The 19900-nt window shown below is 40.6% G+C and overlaps 1 protein-coding gene and 1 long non-coding RNA gene across 3 annotated transcripts; one reads left to right on the forward strand and one right to left on the reverse strand.

Annotated features, from left to right (window-relative positions):
• Positions 1-13700: 13700 nt before the first annotated feature.
• LOC126587852 (uncharacterized) lies at positions 13701-15288 on the forward strand. Of its 2 annotated transcripts, XR_007611236.1 has the most exons (4): positions 13701-13942; positions 14011-14326; positions 14424-14545; positions 14675-15288. It is a non-coding gene; the product is annotated as an uncharacterized LOC126587852 (long non-coding RNA). The 2 variants fall into 2 exon arrangements; XR_007611235.1 differs by having other exon boundaries at positions 14011-14545.
• Positions 15289-15951: 663 nt separating this feature from the next.
• Positions 15952-17225, reverse strand: LOC126587847 (uncharacterized). Its single transcript, XM_050252933.1, has 3 exons — positions 16923-17225; positions 16777-16823; positions 15952-16352 (listed from the first exon to the last, which is right to left on the reverse strand). Exons 1-3 carry the CDS (start codon positions 17137-17139, stop codon positions 16221-16223), a joined length of 396 nt encoding a protein of 131 aa, XP_050108890.1. The 5' UTR covers positions 17140-17225; the 3' UTR covers positions 15952-16220.
• Between the last annotated feature and the right edge of the window lie 2675 nt (positions 17226-19900).

Consider the following 19900-nt stretch of genomic DNA (forward strand, 5'->3'; position numbering starts at 1 on the left):
AAAGTCAGCCGCATGCTTATTGATGGCGGATCAGCCATAAATATCATGCCAAAGTCAACAATGACCACAATCGGCATCAAGGTGGATAAACTATCCCTAAGCCATCTACTAATCCAAGGTTTTAATCAAGGAGGACAAAGAGCGATGGGCATGATCCGAGTAGAGATGACCATTGGTGAACTCAAGTCAAGCACAATATTCCACGTGATTGATGCAAGAACTTCCTATAGTTTGCTCTTAGGAAGACCTTGGATCCATGCGAATGGAGTAGTACCGTCCACCCTTCACCAATGCTTAAAATTTTACCAAGAAGGAGTAAAGGTGATCTATGGCGGCACCAAGCCATTCACCGAAGCCGAATCACATTTCGCAGACGCCAAGTTCTACATGGATGAAGACATGGTGCCCGAAACTCTTCCAAAAGAGATCAAATCCATGGGCAAAGCAACACCTAAAAAACAGGAGTGGCAAGCCGTGCCCAAGAAGCAAGAAGAAGAAGCTATGCCATCTTCAAACAAAAACGACGATGAGCTTGCTAAACCTGCAACAACCAGAGGGAATAGGACGCCTTCAAATGGACCAAACATACCCGTTTTCTGATACATCCTAACGTCGAGAAGAAAGAATGGTCAATCCCTGTTTGAAACTGCAGCAAGCAAAGCCGATACACAGTGGCACATGGATAATGTAAAGTTGCTCAAAACAAATGCAGTTTTGCCTCTGACACAGCTAAGCGACATTAAGGTTGCAAGGACATCACAAGGCTTCATAAAAGGCCTGCCAAAGGAGGGTAGAACCAAGCTTTCTCCCAACCAAGAGGACCGAAGAAGGTTTTGATCCAAATGCCTACAAACTCATGTCGAAAGCTGGGTACAACTTCACCTCCTCTGCAAATTTGGGAAAGAAGGATTTGAACACCATCAAAGACAATGAACGTGATCTTACTAAAACTCAGAAGAAGTTGGAGGAGCATGGTTACGGGGTCAACAACAACAAAGCTGGACTTGGCTTCACACCAAATGCACCGGTGAAGATCTCCAGCAAGGTAAAAAATGCTAGCGCTCAACACATCAGCGTGAGCATTATACAAGATAAAGAGGAGCCTCGAACTGCCCCTCAGACGTCAGTATTTGATAGAATGAATCGTTCAAGGACCAGAGTTTCGGCACCTAAACTCATTGGCGGTCAAAACAGAACTTCCGTCTTCAAAAGGCTTAACACATCAGTATCTCGAAGCTCTATTTTCAAAAGGTTATCGAAACCTAAGAAGCAAAGCGATACGACTAGCTTTCCTCCACGACAGTCAGTTATGGAAAGACTTGGAGAAGCCAAAGAGCCTTCCAAAAGGAGAAAGACAACACCAGAAGTAGAAAAGATCGATCGTCTGGCAGAAAAGGATGACGTTCGAAGTTCCATTCCTTCAAGAATGAAGCGCCAAGCAATTTTAGAGGTTAACACAGTTGGATCACTGAAAGTGAAAAGGCGCACCATTATCCACACTGGACAATCTTCATGCCAACAAGCTCGAAAGGTCAACACTGAAGAAGAGGCCCAAGACGTCTTCCACATCACAATCCAAGAAGGTGAAGAAGATGAAATCCTCGAGGAAGATGTCATTGCAGCACCGTCACAACTCGAAGATGGAAGGCAAGCCACAGTTTACGATCTCAAAGAACTCAACTTAGGAATAAGTGAGGAACCAAAGCCTATCTTCGTAAGTGCATTACTAAGTGCAGACGAGATAGAGAAGTATTACCAGCTGCTATTAGAGTACAAAGACGTCTTTGCTTGGACCTACAAGGAAATGCCTGGCCTCGACCCTATCATTGCTGTGCATTATCTTGCAGTCAAGCCTGGAACGCGACCAATAAAGCAAACTCAAAGACGCTATCGATCCGAGCTCATCCCACAAATCGAGGCTGAGATTGACAAGTTGATCGAAGCAGGCTTCATTCGAGATGTGCAATACCCTAAGTGGATCTCTAACATCGTCATAGTTCTTAAGAAATCTGGACAAATACGTGTTTGCGTAAACTTCCGAGACCTCAATGATGTTTGCCCAAAGGATGACTTCCCATTGCCAATCATTGAAATCATGGTGGACGCGACCACTGGCCATGAGGCACTATCATTCATAGACGGCTCTTCTGGATACAATCAAATTCGTATGGCTCTTGAAGATGAGGAACTAACAGCCTTCCGCACTCCAAAAGGTATCTACTGCTACAAGGTGATGCCCTTTGGCCTGAAGAATGTTGGAGCTACATATCAACGCGCAATGCAGAAGATCTTCAATGACATGCTACACAAGAATGTAGAATGCTATGTAGACGATGTGGTGGTCAAGACAAAGAAAAGACTAGATCACTTGAAGGATTTGCGAGTAGTGTTCGAAAGGTTGCGAAAATACAACCTCAAGATGAACCCGTTAAAATGTGCATTTGGCGTCACATCTGGAAAGTTCCTCGGCTTCATTGTCAAGCATCGTGGCATTGAAGTGGACCAATCAAAGATCAAGGCCATTCAAAGTCTACAAGGACGGCTAGCCTTCATCAGATGCTTCATCTCCAACCTTGCAGGGCGTTGTCAACCGTTCAGTCGACTCATGAAGAAAGATGTTCCATTCGTATGGGACAAAGCATGCAACAATGCTTTTGAAAGCATAAAGAAGTATTTATCAAGTCCACCTGTCCTGGGGGCACCTGTACCAGGGAAACCGCTCATATTGTACATCGCTGCTCAGGAAAGTTCAGTTTGAGCACTCTTGGCACAGGAAAACGAATCCCAGAAAGAAGAAGCGCTCTACTACCTTAGTTGAACGCTCACCGGCGCTGAGTTGAACTACTCCCCAATAGAAAAAATGTGCCTTGCCTTGATGTTTGCCATCCAAAAGCTCAGACATTACATGCATGCTTACACCATCCACTTGGTTGCTAAAGCTGACCCGGTCAAATATGTCATGTCCAAGCCAGTTTTGACAGGACGACTAGCTAAATGGGCATTGCTTCTCAATCAATACGAGACCATCTACGTCCCAGCTAAAGCCATCAAGGGACAAGCGCTAGCAGACTTCCTTGCCGACCATCCAATCCCAGCCGATTGGAAAATCTCAGACGACTTGCTTGACGAAGAGGTGTTCTACATCGACATATTTCCGACATGGACGATGTTCTTCGACGGATCTGCACGAGCAGACGGAGCGGGGGCAGGAGTAGTATTCATGTCGCCACAAAGGCAAATACTACCTTATTCATTCCAACTAAGCGAATTATGCTCCAACAACGTCGCTGAGTACCAAGCACTGATCATCGGGCTCCAAATGGCAATCAACATGGAAATCATAGCCCTTGAGATATATGGCGACTCCAAGCTCATAATCAATCAACTCTTGACTGAATATGAGGTTAGGAAAGATGATCTCGTCCCATACTTCCGGCTGGCAACGCAATTGCTACAAAGATTTGAGGCCATAACACTAGAACACGTGCCAAGAAAAGAGAATCAAATGGCAGACGCTCTCGCCAACCTAGCATCGAGCATAACGTTAGGAGAAGACGAAGCCACAAATGTGCCAGTCTGCCAAAGATGGGTAATCCCGCATGTCACTGAAATGGTACTAAGTGATACAAATGTTATTTCCATACTTCCGGTCAACGTTGAAGAATGGAGACAGACGCTGATCAACTACTTTGAGCATGGAATACTCCCAGATGATCCAAAACACCGTTCTGAAGTACGTCGACGAGCGCATCGCTTCCTCTATTACAAAGGGACACTCTACCGGCGATCTTTTGAAGGAGTACTTCTGAGATGCTTAGGCGAGGAAGAAGCCAATTAAGCCATGGAAGAAGCACACTCAGGAATATGTGGAGCGCATCAGTCTGGACCGAAGCTTCATTTCCAGCTCAAAAGAATGGGTTACTACTGGCCAAGCATGGTAAAAGACTGCCTAGAACACGCCAAAAGGTGCCAAGCCTGCCAATTTCACGCCAACTTCATACATCAACCGCCTGAACCATTACACCCTACAGCTACTTCATGGCCATTCGATGCATGGGGATTAGACGTAGTAGGACCAATTGCGCCAAAGTCATCTGCAGGAGAAGCTTACATCCTGGTTGCAACAGATTACTTCTCCAAGTGGGCTGAAGCCATACCCCTGAAGGAAGTCAAGAAGGAAACTGTCGTCCGTTTCATCAAGGAACATATCATCCACCGATATAGCGTGCCTCGCTACATTGTCACTGACAACGGAAAACAGTTCTCCAACCGACTCGTGGACGAGCTCTGCGAGAAATACAAGTTCAAGCAGCACAAATCCTCCATGTATCATGCTCCGGCCAACGGTCTTGCAGAAGCATTTAACAAGACATTGTGCAACCTCCTGAAGAAGGTAATTGGCAGAACAAAGAAAGACTGGCATGAAAGAATAGGCGAAGCACTTTGGGCATACAGGACGACATATAGAACACCTACCCAAGCTACACCTTATTCTCTCGTATATGGCGTGGAAGCTATTCTACCACTCGAAAGTCAAATCCCCTCGCTAAGGATGGCTCTACAAGAAGGCTTGACTGACGAAGATAATGCAAAGTTGCGCCTTTAAGAGCTGGAAGCCCTGGATGAGAAAAGACTCGAAGCCCAGCAACACTTGAAGTGTTATCAAGCACGACTCTCCAAGGCCTCCAACAAGAAAGTTTTCCCTCGTTCTTTTCAAATGGGAGATCTCGTCCTTTCATTGTGTAGGCCTATCATCACAACTCACAAGACAAAGAGCAAGTTCACGTCAAAATGGGATGGACCATACGTAATACAAGAAGTCTACACCAATGGCGCCTACTTAATCATGGTGGAAGACGGCTTGAAGATCGGCCTTATCCATGGCAGATTCTTGAAGCGCTATTACCCCTGAAAGGTGACAACTCATGCTCTTTGTTCGCATGAGCCTAAATTGCATGAACCAAAGCTCCTAGCCCGCAAGAGCATAAACTGTGTACGGTAAAATCATCATCAAAATCACTGTTCAATTCATCACTAATTTGAACTAAGTTATGACTTGATCCCTCCTCAACAAAGGGTACGTAGGCAACTTGAAGCATCAAAACTTCAAGTACAGTCACACCATTTAAAAATATATATATATATATATATAACACTTTGAAGATTGAAAAGAAAATTCAAGAACATAAGTGCTTTATTTCTCTGGAAGAAGGAGTCGGCTCCAAAGCCTTATTATTAAAAAAAAAAAAAAACATAAGGTACTACTTGAAAACTATGTCCTTAAAACTACGAAGGCGCTCTTCAAGCGAGCCTTCCAAAGTCTTCAAAGTCTCTACCTCGATGGGAGACAAGATGGGCAACTCCATAGCCATGCCTTTCTCTCGTTCTAGGCACGAAATCTCCTCTTGGTACTGAGAAAGTGCAGTTCCCTGCTCCGCAAGAACACTTTCAAGTTGCGATGCTTCGATTACCAACTGCTCCCGCTCTCGCACCAATGCATCTAGACGCCCCTGGACAGAAGTTAAAGAAGTCTCCGTGACTTGATAATTTCCTGAAACAGCTTGGTGAAAAGACCGGACTTGAGCCAGTGACGAGTTTATCGTTGCTAGCTGATGAGCTCTAACATCTGGACTCAACTTCTCCAAGGAAATAGCACGCAAGGAAGAATACTCAGTCGAGGCAGCCATAAGTTCGGCAATCTTGATCTTCAAGGATGAGGAATCAACGTTAAGGTTGTCAATCGCAGAAACAAACTTCAACAAATCCTCATTGAGCAACGTAAGGTCTTCCAGTGGACACTTAGAAATCCTCGCTTCAATATGGCCCTTGATCTCCATTGCCGCAACAAGACTGATACGACGGATGAGTCGCTTAGTACCGCTAAGGTTGGGCCCTCTCAAAGAGATCTCAGAGCTAGCTGGCAAAGGTGTTGGACGCATGACAGGTTCTTGCATACCTCCACCTACACATGGCAAACTCGGGAAGTTCGGCGGATTTGGAACAAGCTCTACACCAGGCGGATCCCCGATCTCTCTATCTGTAGGTAGGCCACCTATAAATAGCATCTCCGTATAAGAATAAACATCTGCAGTTGCCAAATCAAAATGACGGGAAGGCCCAACCTAAAGACAACAAAGAAAGATGTTAGAAACAAAAGCCAAAATCATAAAAGCAGAAGAAATTATGAGAGAAAATAAAGTACATACATCTCTCTTAAATGTCGCACGGTCATCGAATTGAGGGGGTCTAAACACTTCTTTCTTCTTATGACGAAAATTGACATCACTGTCAGCCTGAGCATCCTCAAGTGGTCGCTTGTTTGAAACTTGTTGACGCTGCTGCAAAATAAATTCATCTTCGTGCGAGTCACCTTCATCTCCTGCCTCTTCAGAAGCATCCGAATGTCGAGGAGACAAGCATGGGCGTTAAGGAGCTAAAGCTACAGGCCTATCTCGCAAAGGAGTGACACTCGCATAATCAAAAGGTACCAACTGTGTAAGAACCACAGAACAACCCTCTTTTAACGCATCATGATGTGAATGGGAAGAATTGGTACCACTTGCCGTCCCTAAATTCTCATAATATACCTTTGACCACCAACGTACGTAAACACGGGTTACTGGATTACTTTTGAACTCGACCTTGGTCGGCAGGGTGATAGAAGCATTTGTACATGCACGGGTACACGACTCCCAATGCATATACACGGCTTGTAAAGATTCTGATCGAGCTTTCTCCCTCAACGTGCCTGGCATATTTTGGACAAAACCAAATTGCCTACTAAAGCGATGAGGACTGTACGGCTGAATAATACATCGGTCTTCTTGCCGCAAAGAAACATACCCTGAGCGGAGACTTATAAGGTAAGACAAGTCTGAAAAGTGGATATGTGAATCATCTATGATGTCTTGCCGCACCGTACCAAACCTCGCTAGGCGATCCATCTTCAATCCTTCACAACTTCTAAATAATGCTTGCGCCTGCTGATCGTCGAGACTCTTCACATAAAACACGCCAGAATACTTCGTCATCAAAGGTCCTAGCTTGACTACGGAAGGCCCAGACTTGTCTAAAGTTGACGAAGAAAAATGAGTACCAAAGTACTCACCCAACCAACCGTACACATAATGGTAAGGAAGTACCGCATCACGATCTTCAGTGCTTGCCAAGTCCGAAACAACTCTTAAGCCGTGGTAAATATTGGCTAAAACCGGTATAGCAAGGCTAAAAGATTCGCCTGCAGCCATCTTGCTAGCAACTTTGAAGACTCCAGGACGAATCAAGTTGACATCGTCTTTAGGGAAGACAAACTTATAAAGCCAACAAGCTAAGAATGCAGCTAAGTAAGATTCTTCCAAGTGCTCTAACGCCACGCCAAGATCCTCAAATGTCCTTAACTTGTTAGGGGTACGGCGCCCAGCTAGACCAATGACGCCTGACGGATCAGAATCTCCCTTAGGCCTGGTTGTTTTGTTACGACCATTTTTTTTCGAAGGCCTCTTGTACTTCACGGCATCCCAATACCAAAACTGGATCCACGAAGAAATCTTCACGCCTGACTTACCGGGGGCCTCTTGGAAAAGCTTATGGTATGCCCAGAACAAATAGCGGCAGCTAGCAGGCAATCCTCGACTGTTGCGACAAGAAAACTCCTCCACACTAGGAACAACCTCGTCATAAAATTTTCCCTGGATGGGCAGACCCCCTAGCTTGTGGAGATCCCTAAGTGAAATCGACATCTCCCCTTGAGCCGTGTGAAGCGTGTTGGTCGCTGAACACCAATGCTCAAAGAATGCACGAATGACGGAAGGATGGCGATCATAACTAAACAAAGATGCGTATACAGCATGATAAAGGCCTGTGTTGGTAAGTACATCTTTGGAGCGGCTCAAGACATCTTCAAGCCATTCCCAATAAAACTCAACGAAGGTGGCTCCTCCAGTAGTCGACAGGGTGCTATTCCAAGCTATAGCTCCGCTACGGATACGATCACCAAGAAGCTTAGACTTAACCAAAGGGATGGCACGATCATGGTGCGAAGAGTTCAAGATAAGAATCCTCGATCTGCACACCTTCCTCTTTGTAGTTGGTCGAACGGAGTCTACCAGCTCCCAAAACACCTCAGAAGACCACGACTTAATATGCATGGAGTTGTCTTTTATGGGAGGAACAAGTGCCTTAGGGCCAGTCAGTGGCACATAAAGCTTCAATGTCGTTCCACTATCTTGTGGATCGCCTTCCTTCGCAAGAATGGTGATGGTGTTGTTTTTAAAGCACTTAAGAAACACCATGACTGCAACGGAAAAGTTAGCCACAAAGCTTGAATAGGCACGGCAAAAGTGGGCAGCTACAAGACAGTCCTTCAAACATGTTACAGTAGCAAAGAAATCCATCAGTGAGGGAACAAACACACTGTGTATAAAAATAGACACATTATATGGTATTATATGTGTGTGCGTATATGGGTGTGTGTGCACACACACACACACACACACACACACACACACACACATATATATATATATATATATATATATATATATATAAGACACGTCAATCAAGTTCCATATACAAATATATATAATGTGTACACAATGATGGTGATGGGACGATTGAAGGAATATATATATATTCTAGCATCATAAACAGATTATATATATATATATATATGAGGTCCAAAAAAAAAAAAAAAAAAAAAGCTTAAAAAATACCTAAAAGCTTGCTGTTACTGCACCACGATGTCACTTGTCTGCATCCTCCCTCTGCTCAATCTTCTGCCCATTGCCAAGCAACCTATGGGGGTATTTATAGGAAAAAAAGAAGAGAGGGTGATGATTAAAAAAAAAAAAAAAAAGATGGTGCGGATTGCACCATCTAAAAAGGAAAAAAATATAAAAATATAAAAAAAATATAAAAAAATTAAATAAATAATAAATAAATTAAAAAAAGGGGGGGATGGTGCGGATTGCACCATCTCAAAAGAAAAAAAATATATAATAAAATAATATAAAAAATATATATATAAAATAAAATAAAAAATAATAATAATAAATAAATAAAAAGGGGATGGTGCGAATTGCACCATTAAAAAGAAAAAATTATAATAATAAAAAAATAATATAAAAAAAGTAGGGATGGTGCGGATTGCACCATCTGAAAAGAAAAAAAAATAATAATAAAAAAAAAATAAATAAATATATAAAAAAAAGAAAAAAAGAAAAAAAAAAGGATGTTGCGGATTGCACCATATGAAAAAAAAAAAAAAACAAATGCATTGAGAGAAATAAAGTCCATTTCATTGATTTCTCTAGAAAAATTACAGACGGAACATTTACATACCAAAAAAAAAAAAAAAACAAAAAGAAAAGTGCAAACAAACAAAAGCCTTCATTGATCAGGTGGCGCCTCAGTACTTGGCGGAGCCCCAGATCGGAGAGGCACCAGAGGGTGATTATTCAGAGCATTATCACTCGGCGGAACCCCAGAAGGAGAAGGCACCGAAGGTTGATCATTTGGAGCTTCATTACACGGTACAGCCCCAGAAGACGAAGGCAAATGCTGCTGGAACAAACCCGCAAACCTCCGATGATCAAGTAAAATCTGACCATCAGATTCCTGCATCTGGTCAATCTTCCTCTTCATGTTTGTCGCATAGCTATGTGTGAGCTTATGCAACTGTTTATTCTCTTGCTTGAGCCCTCTAATCTCCTGTTTGAGACTTATCACCTCAGCTGCCAATGATTCAACTTGACGGGTTCGAGCAAATAGGCGTTGGGCCATATTAGACACAGAACCTGCACACTGCACACTGAGAGCCAGAGAATCCTTAACAGCCAACTCATCAGACCGTTTGGAAAGTAGTCTGTTATCTCTGGGAGTGACAAGGTTTCGGGCCACCACCGCAGCAGTCATATCATTCTTCACCACCGAATCCCCATCAGTAAGAGGACCAGTAGGGGATATGAAGGATGGGCGCCATATGTTGTCTGGGGAAGGCGGGACTGCCTCTTCACCAAGATTTAAGTCAAAACGACGGTCGGAGGGTCCAGACATTTTCAAAGGTGTTGAAGAAAGAAGAGGTCGGACAAATCAAGATCTTAGAAGTGCAAGAAGGGAGTTTTCTACAAGCAAAAAATTCAAGTGTGCTTTGAAACAAACTGCGTGCCTCTATAAAAATCAACACTCGACGGGAGTTCAGAGATTGAAAAAGCGAGCTCAGAATTCGAAGAGGCCAATTCAAAAATCGAAGACGCAAGCTCAGAAATCGGAGAAGCATCTTGCTTTTCCAGATACGTTAGCACCCGTCACGCGCAAACTCAGCTTTGCGAAAATCACGGGCAATTTGTTAAAGCGCCAATCCCAGATATCGAAGAGGCGCTAGTCTTTTTCAGCCTCGTCAGCACCCGTCACGCGCAAACTCAGCTTTGCGGAAATCACGGGCAATTTGTCGAAGCGCCGATCCCAGATATCGATGAGGCGCCAATCTTTTTCAGCCTCGTCAACACCTGTCACATGCACACTCAGCTTGGCGGAAATTACGGACAATTTGTCGAAGATTTCTGATAAAGAAGAAAGCACGTGAAGCCATACTGATCAATCACGCATTGGTTGCCGACACGAGTAAAAGAATAGTACCTCTACAGGTACTAAAGAATTTTCTATAACTGTCCACCTTCACCCTTCATAGCAAGGCAGACATACATAACCTTTCTTCATCTCCGAGAACCTTTCTTCATCTCCAAAAATGCCTTCCCAACGAAGCTTCTCGAGTTACTCAGTGTTTCTTATTCCTTGGGGTACCTCTGCTAACAAATGACACCAAAGCAAAAGTATCTCATATCACCAGGGTAGAAAGCAAGAGTATCTCATATCATGCGTTCTCCCTGTCCTTTCCTTTGTCCTTGTTCTTACCTACAAAGACAAGGATAAAGAAAACAATATGCCGGAACCTCCACTCAAACTCGGATGCCACATTTGCCTGGAGAACAGATAAGGCAAGTGAAAATGATACCTTGCAGCATGTGGAGACAATGTGCAGAAGAAACAAGCAGAGAAGAATGCAGTCTTCACAGTCAGCTCAGCAGAAGGAGTCCGAGCTGAGGAACTCAATAAGCTACCACATCTGCCTGAAGAAACAAGCAGAAAAGAATGCAGCCTGCACAGTCAGCTCAGCAGAAGGAGTCTGAGCTGAAGAACTCGAGAAGATGCTACATTCTGCCAGAAGAATAGATAAGACAAGGGAAAATGATACATTGAAGCATGTGGAGACAAGCACAACAAAGCACGTGTCGATTCATCCGCTACTTCTTCAAAATCAAAAGTATCTCATATCATCAGGTTTGCAATCACTCTGGGTGGAGGACTCGTTTTGACCCTCAAATTCTTGGGTCGACTTGCTAGGCGTTGTGGGCTGCATATGCCGTTTCACCACCCTTGGATCAAATCCTTAAAGATCAAGTCACCAACTGGAAGAAGAACCCATCAATCTTGAAGATCATACCGTTGACCAAACTGCTCAGGTGTGAATTAAAAAGATTGAACAAAGCAACAAGCCGTCACCTTCACCTCGTGCCTGCTTGCCATGTGTTCGAGCCAACCTTCAAGAATCAAGCTTCAACGGCCCTTGAAGAAGTTTCCGGCCAAATTCAGGATCAAGTCTCGACGGCCCTTGAGGAAATCACAAGTCCGATTCAAGATCAAGCGTCCACCATATTTGAATCAAATCCAGTTCAAGAATAAGCTGTGGAAAATCAACAATTGGAGGAATCCAGAAAATCCTCCAACCTAGTTCAAGATCAAAGCTGTGGAAAGTCAACAAGCGCAACAAAATACGTGCCGATTCATCCACTACCAAAGCCAAAGATCATCTACCACATGAAGCTCCTTGTGGTCCAATTTCAACCTTCAAGATCAAGCCTCGACGGCCCTTGAAGAAATCTCCAACCCAATTCAAGATCAAGCCTCAACGGCCCTTGAAGAAATCTCCAGCCCAATTCAAGATCAAGCCTCGACGGCCCTTGGATCGACATCTACATTAAGGGACTTCAAAACGCATCTCCTACACGTGACAAGCACATGTATACGACGCGCCTTGAAGTGGGGGCATTTGTAGACATCGAAATTTCGGTAAATAAATGTTGACCGATAAATCAAAGTTTCAACGCTCATGTATTACATAAATTTTACACGTAGCGTGTGTCTAAACAAAAAATCGAAATAAATTGGAAAAGTCATCAAACAGGACACGTGTCAACACCTGGCAGAAACGACTTATTTCATCTGGAATATTATATTCAAAATTAGGCCTTGGAAATTTCTATAAATAGGAGGCTAATTCACTCATTTGGGAGGAGGAATTCATATTACACCTTGAAGCTCTGAAGCTCTGAAACTCCGAAGCTCTCAAGCAATTCCCGAAAGATCAAGAAAGCCCTTTTCGATCAACAATCATCCACCTTCAAGATCAAGCCCCAACGGCCCTTGAAGAAAGTGTTCTTCGTTCTTCGTTCATCATTCTTCCAAGATCAAGCCCCGACGGCCCCTTGGATCAACAATCATCCTCCTTCAAGATCAAGCCCCGACGGCCCTTGAAGAAAGTGTTATTCGTTCTTCGTTCATCATTCTTCCAAGATCAAGCCCCGACGACCCCTTGGATCAACAATCATCCACCTTCAAGATCAAGCCCCGACGGCCCCGTGAAGAACTTCCACCAAATTCAAGATCAAGCCCCGACGGCCCTTGAAGAAAGTGTTCTTCGTTCTTCGTTCATCGTTCTTCTAAGATCAAGCCCCGACGGCCCCTTGGATCAACAACATCAACAAATCCACACGTCCAACCATTCTTCAAGATCAAAGCCCAAAAGCCCCTGGAGATCCGTTCATCACTATTCTTCAAAGATCAAGCCCAAAAGCCCCTTTGAAGATCCGCTCAAATCCACCTTCAAAATCAAGTCCACGGCCCTTGAAGAACGCTCATCCTTAGATCAAGCCCAACGGCCCTTTGGATCAATCGCACATCCACAAATCAACACCTTACGGAGATTGAATCAGATGATCAAATTTAAGAGAGATTGTAACCCAAAATTATCAAATATAAATATTATTTTGTGCACGTTGTTCTTGTCTCTTTCGTTTCAGGAAATTTTCGTGTTCAAAGTTACACAGACTTTATTCAATCCACCAAAATTAATTTTCATAATGCTGTCTTTCGGTTAAACATGATTTGTTGCGGTATACATCGTCTCAAATCTATAGAACTCTCTTACAGTATATAAGTTGCAGTTTGCATTTTTTTTTTCAAACGCATGTAAAGCTGTTTGAAATGTGCACTAATCCTTTTTTTTTTGGTCCTTTTTCTGTCTTCACTTTTATTTAATACACAGAGAACATCATTTTGAATAGCACTGGCTCAATGCTTTTCTTCGTAGATCCAAACATTACAAAATTAAACTCACACAAATCAGTGTGAGTCCTTTCACCCCCATAAAATCAAAATCATGACATGGTTAAAATTCTTAAAAAAAAAAACTATTTGACTTATGTTCAATGTGAACTATTACAGGTTTTCAGCTTGGCCTCACCCTATTAGAACGCTCCCTCCTTCTTCCAATCAGGCAAATGAGATAGACATTTTACAAACTGGAAAGAAGGTGACAATCGAGGAATTGGGTTATTTGGATCCTGACTTATATAAGGTATATCAATAGTTAGATTTTATTGCATTGAACCAAAAATGTTTGAGCTCTTTTTAACTTCTTTAATCAAACTTATCTATTTACTAATTGTAGTGCTTGCAAATATAAATTTTAAAATATTTTGCAGAATGATACGTTTTTGTGCAAAATGTCAATCAAGCAGTATAGCACAAGATATGAATGGTGGTACACCGCTTCCGCTACATGTGCAAAACAAATGTTCAAGGAGCATTAAATTTTTAAATGAAGGTACAAAGTGTTCTTGGTGCTTGAAGATGATACGTGTGAAATCAATGCTCTAATCATTGGCAAATCAGGTGAAAAGGTTTTTGGCATGGCCTGTAAAGATTTAGTCTTCAATCGATCAGCAGATCAAAAACAGTTGCCAAGTGAGTTTCTCAGACTAATAGGCCAGAGAAAAAAATTTCACCTCCGGTTTTGGAAGTAGGAGATGTACAACATTTCTGAAGACCTTAGCATCCAGCCATCAACTCCACAGTCCATTAGCAGAGAAATTGCAATCTCTTCTACAACGGTTTCATCTTCCACTGCACCTATTGAGACAACTGGGGAATCACATAAAAGAAAAAGAGAACCAGTTAGAAAAACGCTTTTTACAGATTCTGAAAAAGGGTTATACTCTGTATAACATTATTTTTAACTACATCTCAAATTAATCGCAATCTAATCCAAATTAACTTTTTCGATTTTTTTGATATCTTTAACGCAGTGAAACAGGAGATCTCTGAAGCAAATGTGCAAGATTTCGATCAAGTTCCAATTAAACTGTTGAAAAAAAAATCCTCCCCAACTAGCTCAAAAACGGACGTTGCTGCACAGAAAAAAAATTAGGTGACTTTGTTTTCGTACTGCTTCTTTCATACTATAAATCTATTCATGTACAAACCGTATTCCATGTGTATTAACATTTGCTTCTCTTTTTGTATTTTTTTTCCAATTATCCAAATTTTTTATCTGCAGTGATTGCTCCAAGGAAAAAAAAAACTTTTGCTGCTCTACAGAGGATATTATCATCTGTTGTCCAAAACAGAACAGTGTTGACTAGTATTTTTTGTCTGTAAATAGTCCTTGCTAACATGAATTCCCCATTTTTTTGGTGTATAGAAACAATTTGCTGTTTTGAAGCATTTTATCTTCAAATGGTGATACCAATCAGCATCTAGGGTAGTTATCAAAGGGGAATATCAGGATAACCACTTTTGTATGTGGATGACAGAATAGTTGATAATGCCTTCTCTGTAAAAAAATATTTGCAATATTTTCTATCTCTACATATTTATATGTTAATGACATAATCTATAGCTATATTTTCGCTCCTGCAACAACGTGCGGGTAAAATTTACTAGTTTAACTCTATTTTGCAGACAGTTCCTTTTGAATTAAATGTGGTAAACTAATTTACTCCAAATTCCAATAATTTTAGTAAAATGGTTTGGTTTGTCGATAACTATGCAGATTCTGTCATGAGTATTCAATCAGGTTCATTGACGTTGATAAAGGCTCAAACTGTTTGTTTGATGATTTTGATTTTGATGGTTGTGTAATACTGAACCGGATCGAGTTCTTGGAGAAGAAAAAACCAGGTTTATACAGAGTTGGAAGTGGCTGCCGCTTTAACCGGATAGGGGTTCAATGCTCCAATGAAGGATTCACAGGACTGAGTTTGCTGGAGGAATTCCTGGCAGTACAGGAGGCGCTACTTATATGAATGCTGGAGCAAATGGGCAGGAGACTTCTAATGCCAAACGTAGTGTTGAATTTGTAAGTTTGTGACAATAGTCAATAGACGGGAAGTTTCATAAACTTAACAGGACTGATCTTGTTTTCGGGTACTGTTCATCTCCATTTAAAGTATGGAAGAATTAGCAGTCATCATTGCTGTTACATTTGAACTGCATCACTCCTAAACTTGTAGGGGAAGTGATTTCCAAATACCCTTTTCTCCCCTAGATCAATGTTTATTTCTAACTTTAGGATTGAATAAATCAAAAGAGAACCAAGATTTATAAATAAACATGAGTGTGAAGAAGGAGAAGGGGCGTATGGAAATCATTTCCCAACTTGCAGATGCTTATGGGTGGTGTGGCTAAATTTGCAGGAGAAGAATGTCTCAACCGGTTGGGGAACAATCCACTGGCTCGGTCTTCCACAATCCATTGGACAGTAGCCGAGATTGAGAAAGTCGGGTTGAATGGGTTTAGAGTGGGAGGGGCAATGGTATCCGAAATGCATGCAGATTTCTTTATAAACTGCGGTGGCACAACCTCTAAAGATATGCTTCACCTCCTTGCCTTAGTGATCAGAAATTTTCAGTACAACTCAAGGAAGAAATCTTATACATTCATACGGAATTAACCGATGTGAATGAAAACAAAGATAGATGATTTGCCAAGACTCTACATAATTGAATTGCTGATAAAAATATTCATTCAAATTGAAAAGATTTGTGCAACTAAGACACCAGATGAGCAGCTTCTTTGCTTTCAATTTTAAAATTTTGAAGTATTCACTTGTTATTTTGAAGCCAATCGAGAATACCCTTCTCTGATTCTGTAAGCTCCCCTTTCTTGGCCCTAATGGTTCCTTCCTCAAACTCAAAGTAGTCCTTGTAATTGCGCTTGAAATAACTGTCCATTCTCTGCAACATATATATGTAAAACAAGATGTGAAAACAATAAAAAATGCATTATTTATATGAGTGTTGCTATTTAGACACTCTCTAATACTAGTGAATACAACGTGCAATGGCAGGGTCCATCTTTATTCATCTTTTGTAGAGAGCGTGTCAGTTTTCTATGGCTAAATAAAATTATTGTATTTAGACCCCATGGAAACAAAATTATACACTATTGCTCCTCTAGCATTTCAAAGAACACACCACCTCCTTGTACAACAGTCATAAAGAAAACCATATATTTCTGGAAAACATATTGAAGAATTAGTAGACCGGTGTTACCTAATGGGCATTCCCTTGCACCGAAGTTCGAATTTCCCAATAAATTATTAGACATGTTTAGAATATTGCATTATGAAAAAAAATGTTGTAAAATTAGAAATGTTACCTCCTTATCATTCTTGGCCTTGTTCTCTTCTGACTTCTTCAGATACTCTGATACAAATTTCAATCACTACTCAATAAGTAAACGCAAAACCAACAAAAAAAAAAAGCAGGGACAAAATAAACACAATGAAGAGATAAGCACTTTACTTTTCAGAAGCTCAGCCCCAGAGTCACTGATTGGAGGAGTAGCAACTAGAGCGGATAAGAGCAGCCCTCTTCTTCCAATATCATTGGTGCTTGTGGCAGAAGTGCTTTTCTTTGGTGCTTTTTTCTGCTTTCTGTGAACCGCCTGCACATTTGATGAAGCAAACTTGTTCACAGTGACAGTCAGTGCCATCAAAATGCTCTGGCCTATTGAACTCATGGCTTTTGTACTACCACCACCAGTTTTCTAAGCATATAGATGACGACGATGAGGTTATCTTTTGGGTTCAGCTCTTTGTCTACAATTCCACGTCAGCAGGCTTGAGGCTATAGAAGTCTTATCACTACTGGTTCCAAATTGAAATTTGCTTATATATAATAGGTTTTTTAGTTAAAATTGTTTATGAGATTTGCATATCTTCTCATTTTAGTTTTTGAGATTTGAAATCAATACAAGTGATTCCTGAGATTGTCCACCATCAATTATTTTGGTCTTTTCGTGAATAGTTATGTTAAATAAAAATTAGAATAACAAAACTACCCTCAATTAATAAACAATAGGCAAGGATATTTTTGTTAGTTTAATCTTATTTATTGGATATTTTTTGCAGAATGATCAAAATGATTAATGGTGGACAAACTCAAAGACCAATTCTTTCAATTTTAAATCTTAGGATAAAAAAATATTATATAATATTACTTTTTTTACGCAGAGAGAGTTCGAACCAATGACATCTTTCAACTCTGAAAAGAAAAGTAATATTAGATCAATAACAAATTCATATTAGCTTCTTTACTAATAACAAATTCATAGTAGCTTCTTCATGTGACTTTTGCAAATATATTCATACAAAAGTAAACGAATGCTGAATCCTAAAGTTTTACTCCCATTACTCTATCCTAAAATTGGGGAGGGGGTGACTGTAGCTCAGCTACAGTGAATCTGAAATTGGGGGAATTTCAGTTTATTTACGAAATTACCTCTTCATCTTCCAAATTTCTTTTTTTTTGGCGGAGGGTCTGGGTTAGGCCCTTTGGGCCATGCGTTCGTTTGCATTGTGTTTAAGGGCGGGATTTTGAAGTTGAACAGGGACCTCGCAGAGAGAGAGAGAGTGAGGCCCATTCCTACAAGATTTCATCATCGTTTGACAAACCCATGCCCACATGTGCTGATTGAAAAGGTGAGAAATGTTTTTCAAATATTGTCTACATTCATCGCTTCACTGAATGTAGTGTGTTCAGTTCTGGCATTCCCCTCAAAACATCATTTCTGTGTAAGTGTAATTGCTGTTTTTCTCAGTTTCCTTCTGCCATTCCGTCTGTTCATTGAAGCGACGACGGAAAATTTATACAGATTTTTTTTTGGGCTGTGGCTGTGGTTATTTAAGCTACTTGCTAGAGAATTGGTTATTGAATTTTCTGTATAAATTTTCTGGGTGTGATCTAAAACAAGTTGGACTTGATTAGATGCTTACTGATCCTGCTTATGCGTATCTTTTTTTATAGTGCATATTACTTTTGAATAATAATATTTCTGTATAAATTTGGTTATTGAAAAAGCAAATTGTTTAACTGTGGAATATCTGGTTATTTTTCCATTGAATGGTAATTTAGTTGCAGTTTGTTGTCATAGTTTCATAGGAAGAATTTGCGAAGGCGCTTTGAGAATTTGAATGGTAATTAAGATCTTTTAGCAATCCTTTCCGGGAACCTGTAGTGATCCTAAATGAGTCTAACTCTGCCTTGATCATGGCTCAACATAGAAAATTCATGGAATATCTTCTTTATAAGCGTCATACACTAGGCTGGGATTTATATCTTTTGTAGGATTGACATCTCCATATCCATAAGCAAATCCACTATTGAAAATGTTGTTGCTATCATTTATGATCCAAGTTGCATACACAAAGGAGAGTTGCTAGCTCAAAATCAAAATCCAAAAGGATCATTGCTTCACATTGTGATTCTAAGCCTTTCATTTCCATATACAAAATTTAACGCTATATGTCATACTATCACTTACAGGCCTTTTATGCAAATGGAACCCCATTTTTATTATTATTTTAAATGGGGATTCATTGTGAGACTCACTCTACATCGAACTTCAATGATCCAAACCGTCTATTTTGTAAGTCTCAATTCATAGATCATCCTTGCAAAAATTCAATTCAATCCGGAACCATTTGCCAATTTAATTATCACGATGAAATTTCATTGTTTCTTATAGAACAAAACATTCGTTAATTTATTTGAATCCAATTAGATGCCTTAAATATTTCAGATTAGGCTAATATTTTGCAAGCATGATCTATGAGGTGCAACTTGAGAAATACACAGTTCACATTATTAAAGTTTGATGTTGTGTGTGCCCCACAACTAATTCCCATTTTTAAAAGAAATGAGAATTCATTTCCTTAAAGGCTTCCGTGTCCAGTTCATAGTCTCATTTATGGTAAAGATGTACATAAATATTCGTTTTTAAACTCAACCATTGTTTCCTCCTCTTTTCCATCCCATTCAATTACAGGATGAGAAATCTTGTATGTTTGCAAGTGTATGGCAACCCATTAAAGAAAAAGGGAAAAAAATTTGCTCTGTTGTTTGGCCATTTCATGCAATGTAGCTCAGAAAATGTACTTTAGGAAACTCGAACTATTGGTCCAAGTAAAATGGAACTTCTGCGCATCTAGTGTTGGTATGACAAATTGTTTAAAATTTTAGTTTATATAATAAATTGAAAAATATGAACAAATTCATACGACGTTTGAAAAAATTTCCCTTATATATTCTATTAGTAAAATGTGTTGCCAAATTGCAAATTTGTGTTATAATACCAAACCATCTTATCAATTATAATAAATAGCTCAAAATGACTTAAGTTCGTTGTTGAGCTAGAAATTTTTAACCTCGGCTAATAGAAGAAGGAAGCCAAGCCTGGCAAATGTTTGGAAATGAAATTAAGTAAGTCGAACTTGAGCAAA

Source organism: Malus sylvestris, chromosome 10, assembly GCF_916048215.2.
Source record: "Malus sylvestris chromosome 10, drMalSylv7.2, whole genome shotgun sequence".
Lineage (NCBI taxonomy): Eukaryota > Viridiplantae > Streptophyta > Magnoliopsida > Rosales > Rosaceae > Malus > Malus sylvestris.

Excerpts from the sequence above, each read along its gene's own strand:
- LOC126587847 (XM_050252933.1), bottom strand. The coding sequence starts at position 17,139 with ATGAGTTCAATAGGCCAGAGCATTTTGATGGCACTGACTGTCACTGTG. Across the intron at positions 16,824-16,922 it reads TGGGGCTGAGCTTCTGAAAA|AGTATCTGAAGAAGTCAGAA; the intron begins GTAAAGTGCTTA and ends AATTTGTATCAG. Across the intron at positions 16,353-16,776 it reads AGGCCAAGAATGATAAGGAG|AGAATGGACAGTTATTTCAA; the intron begins GTAACATTTCTA and ends TATATGTTGCAG.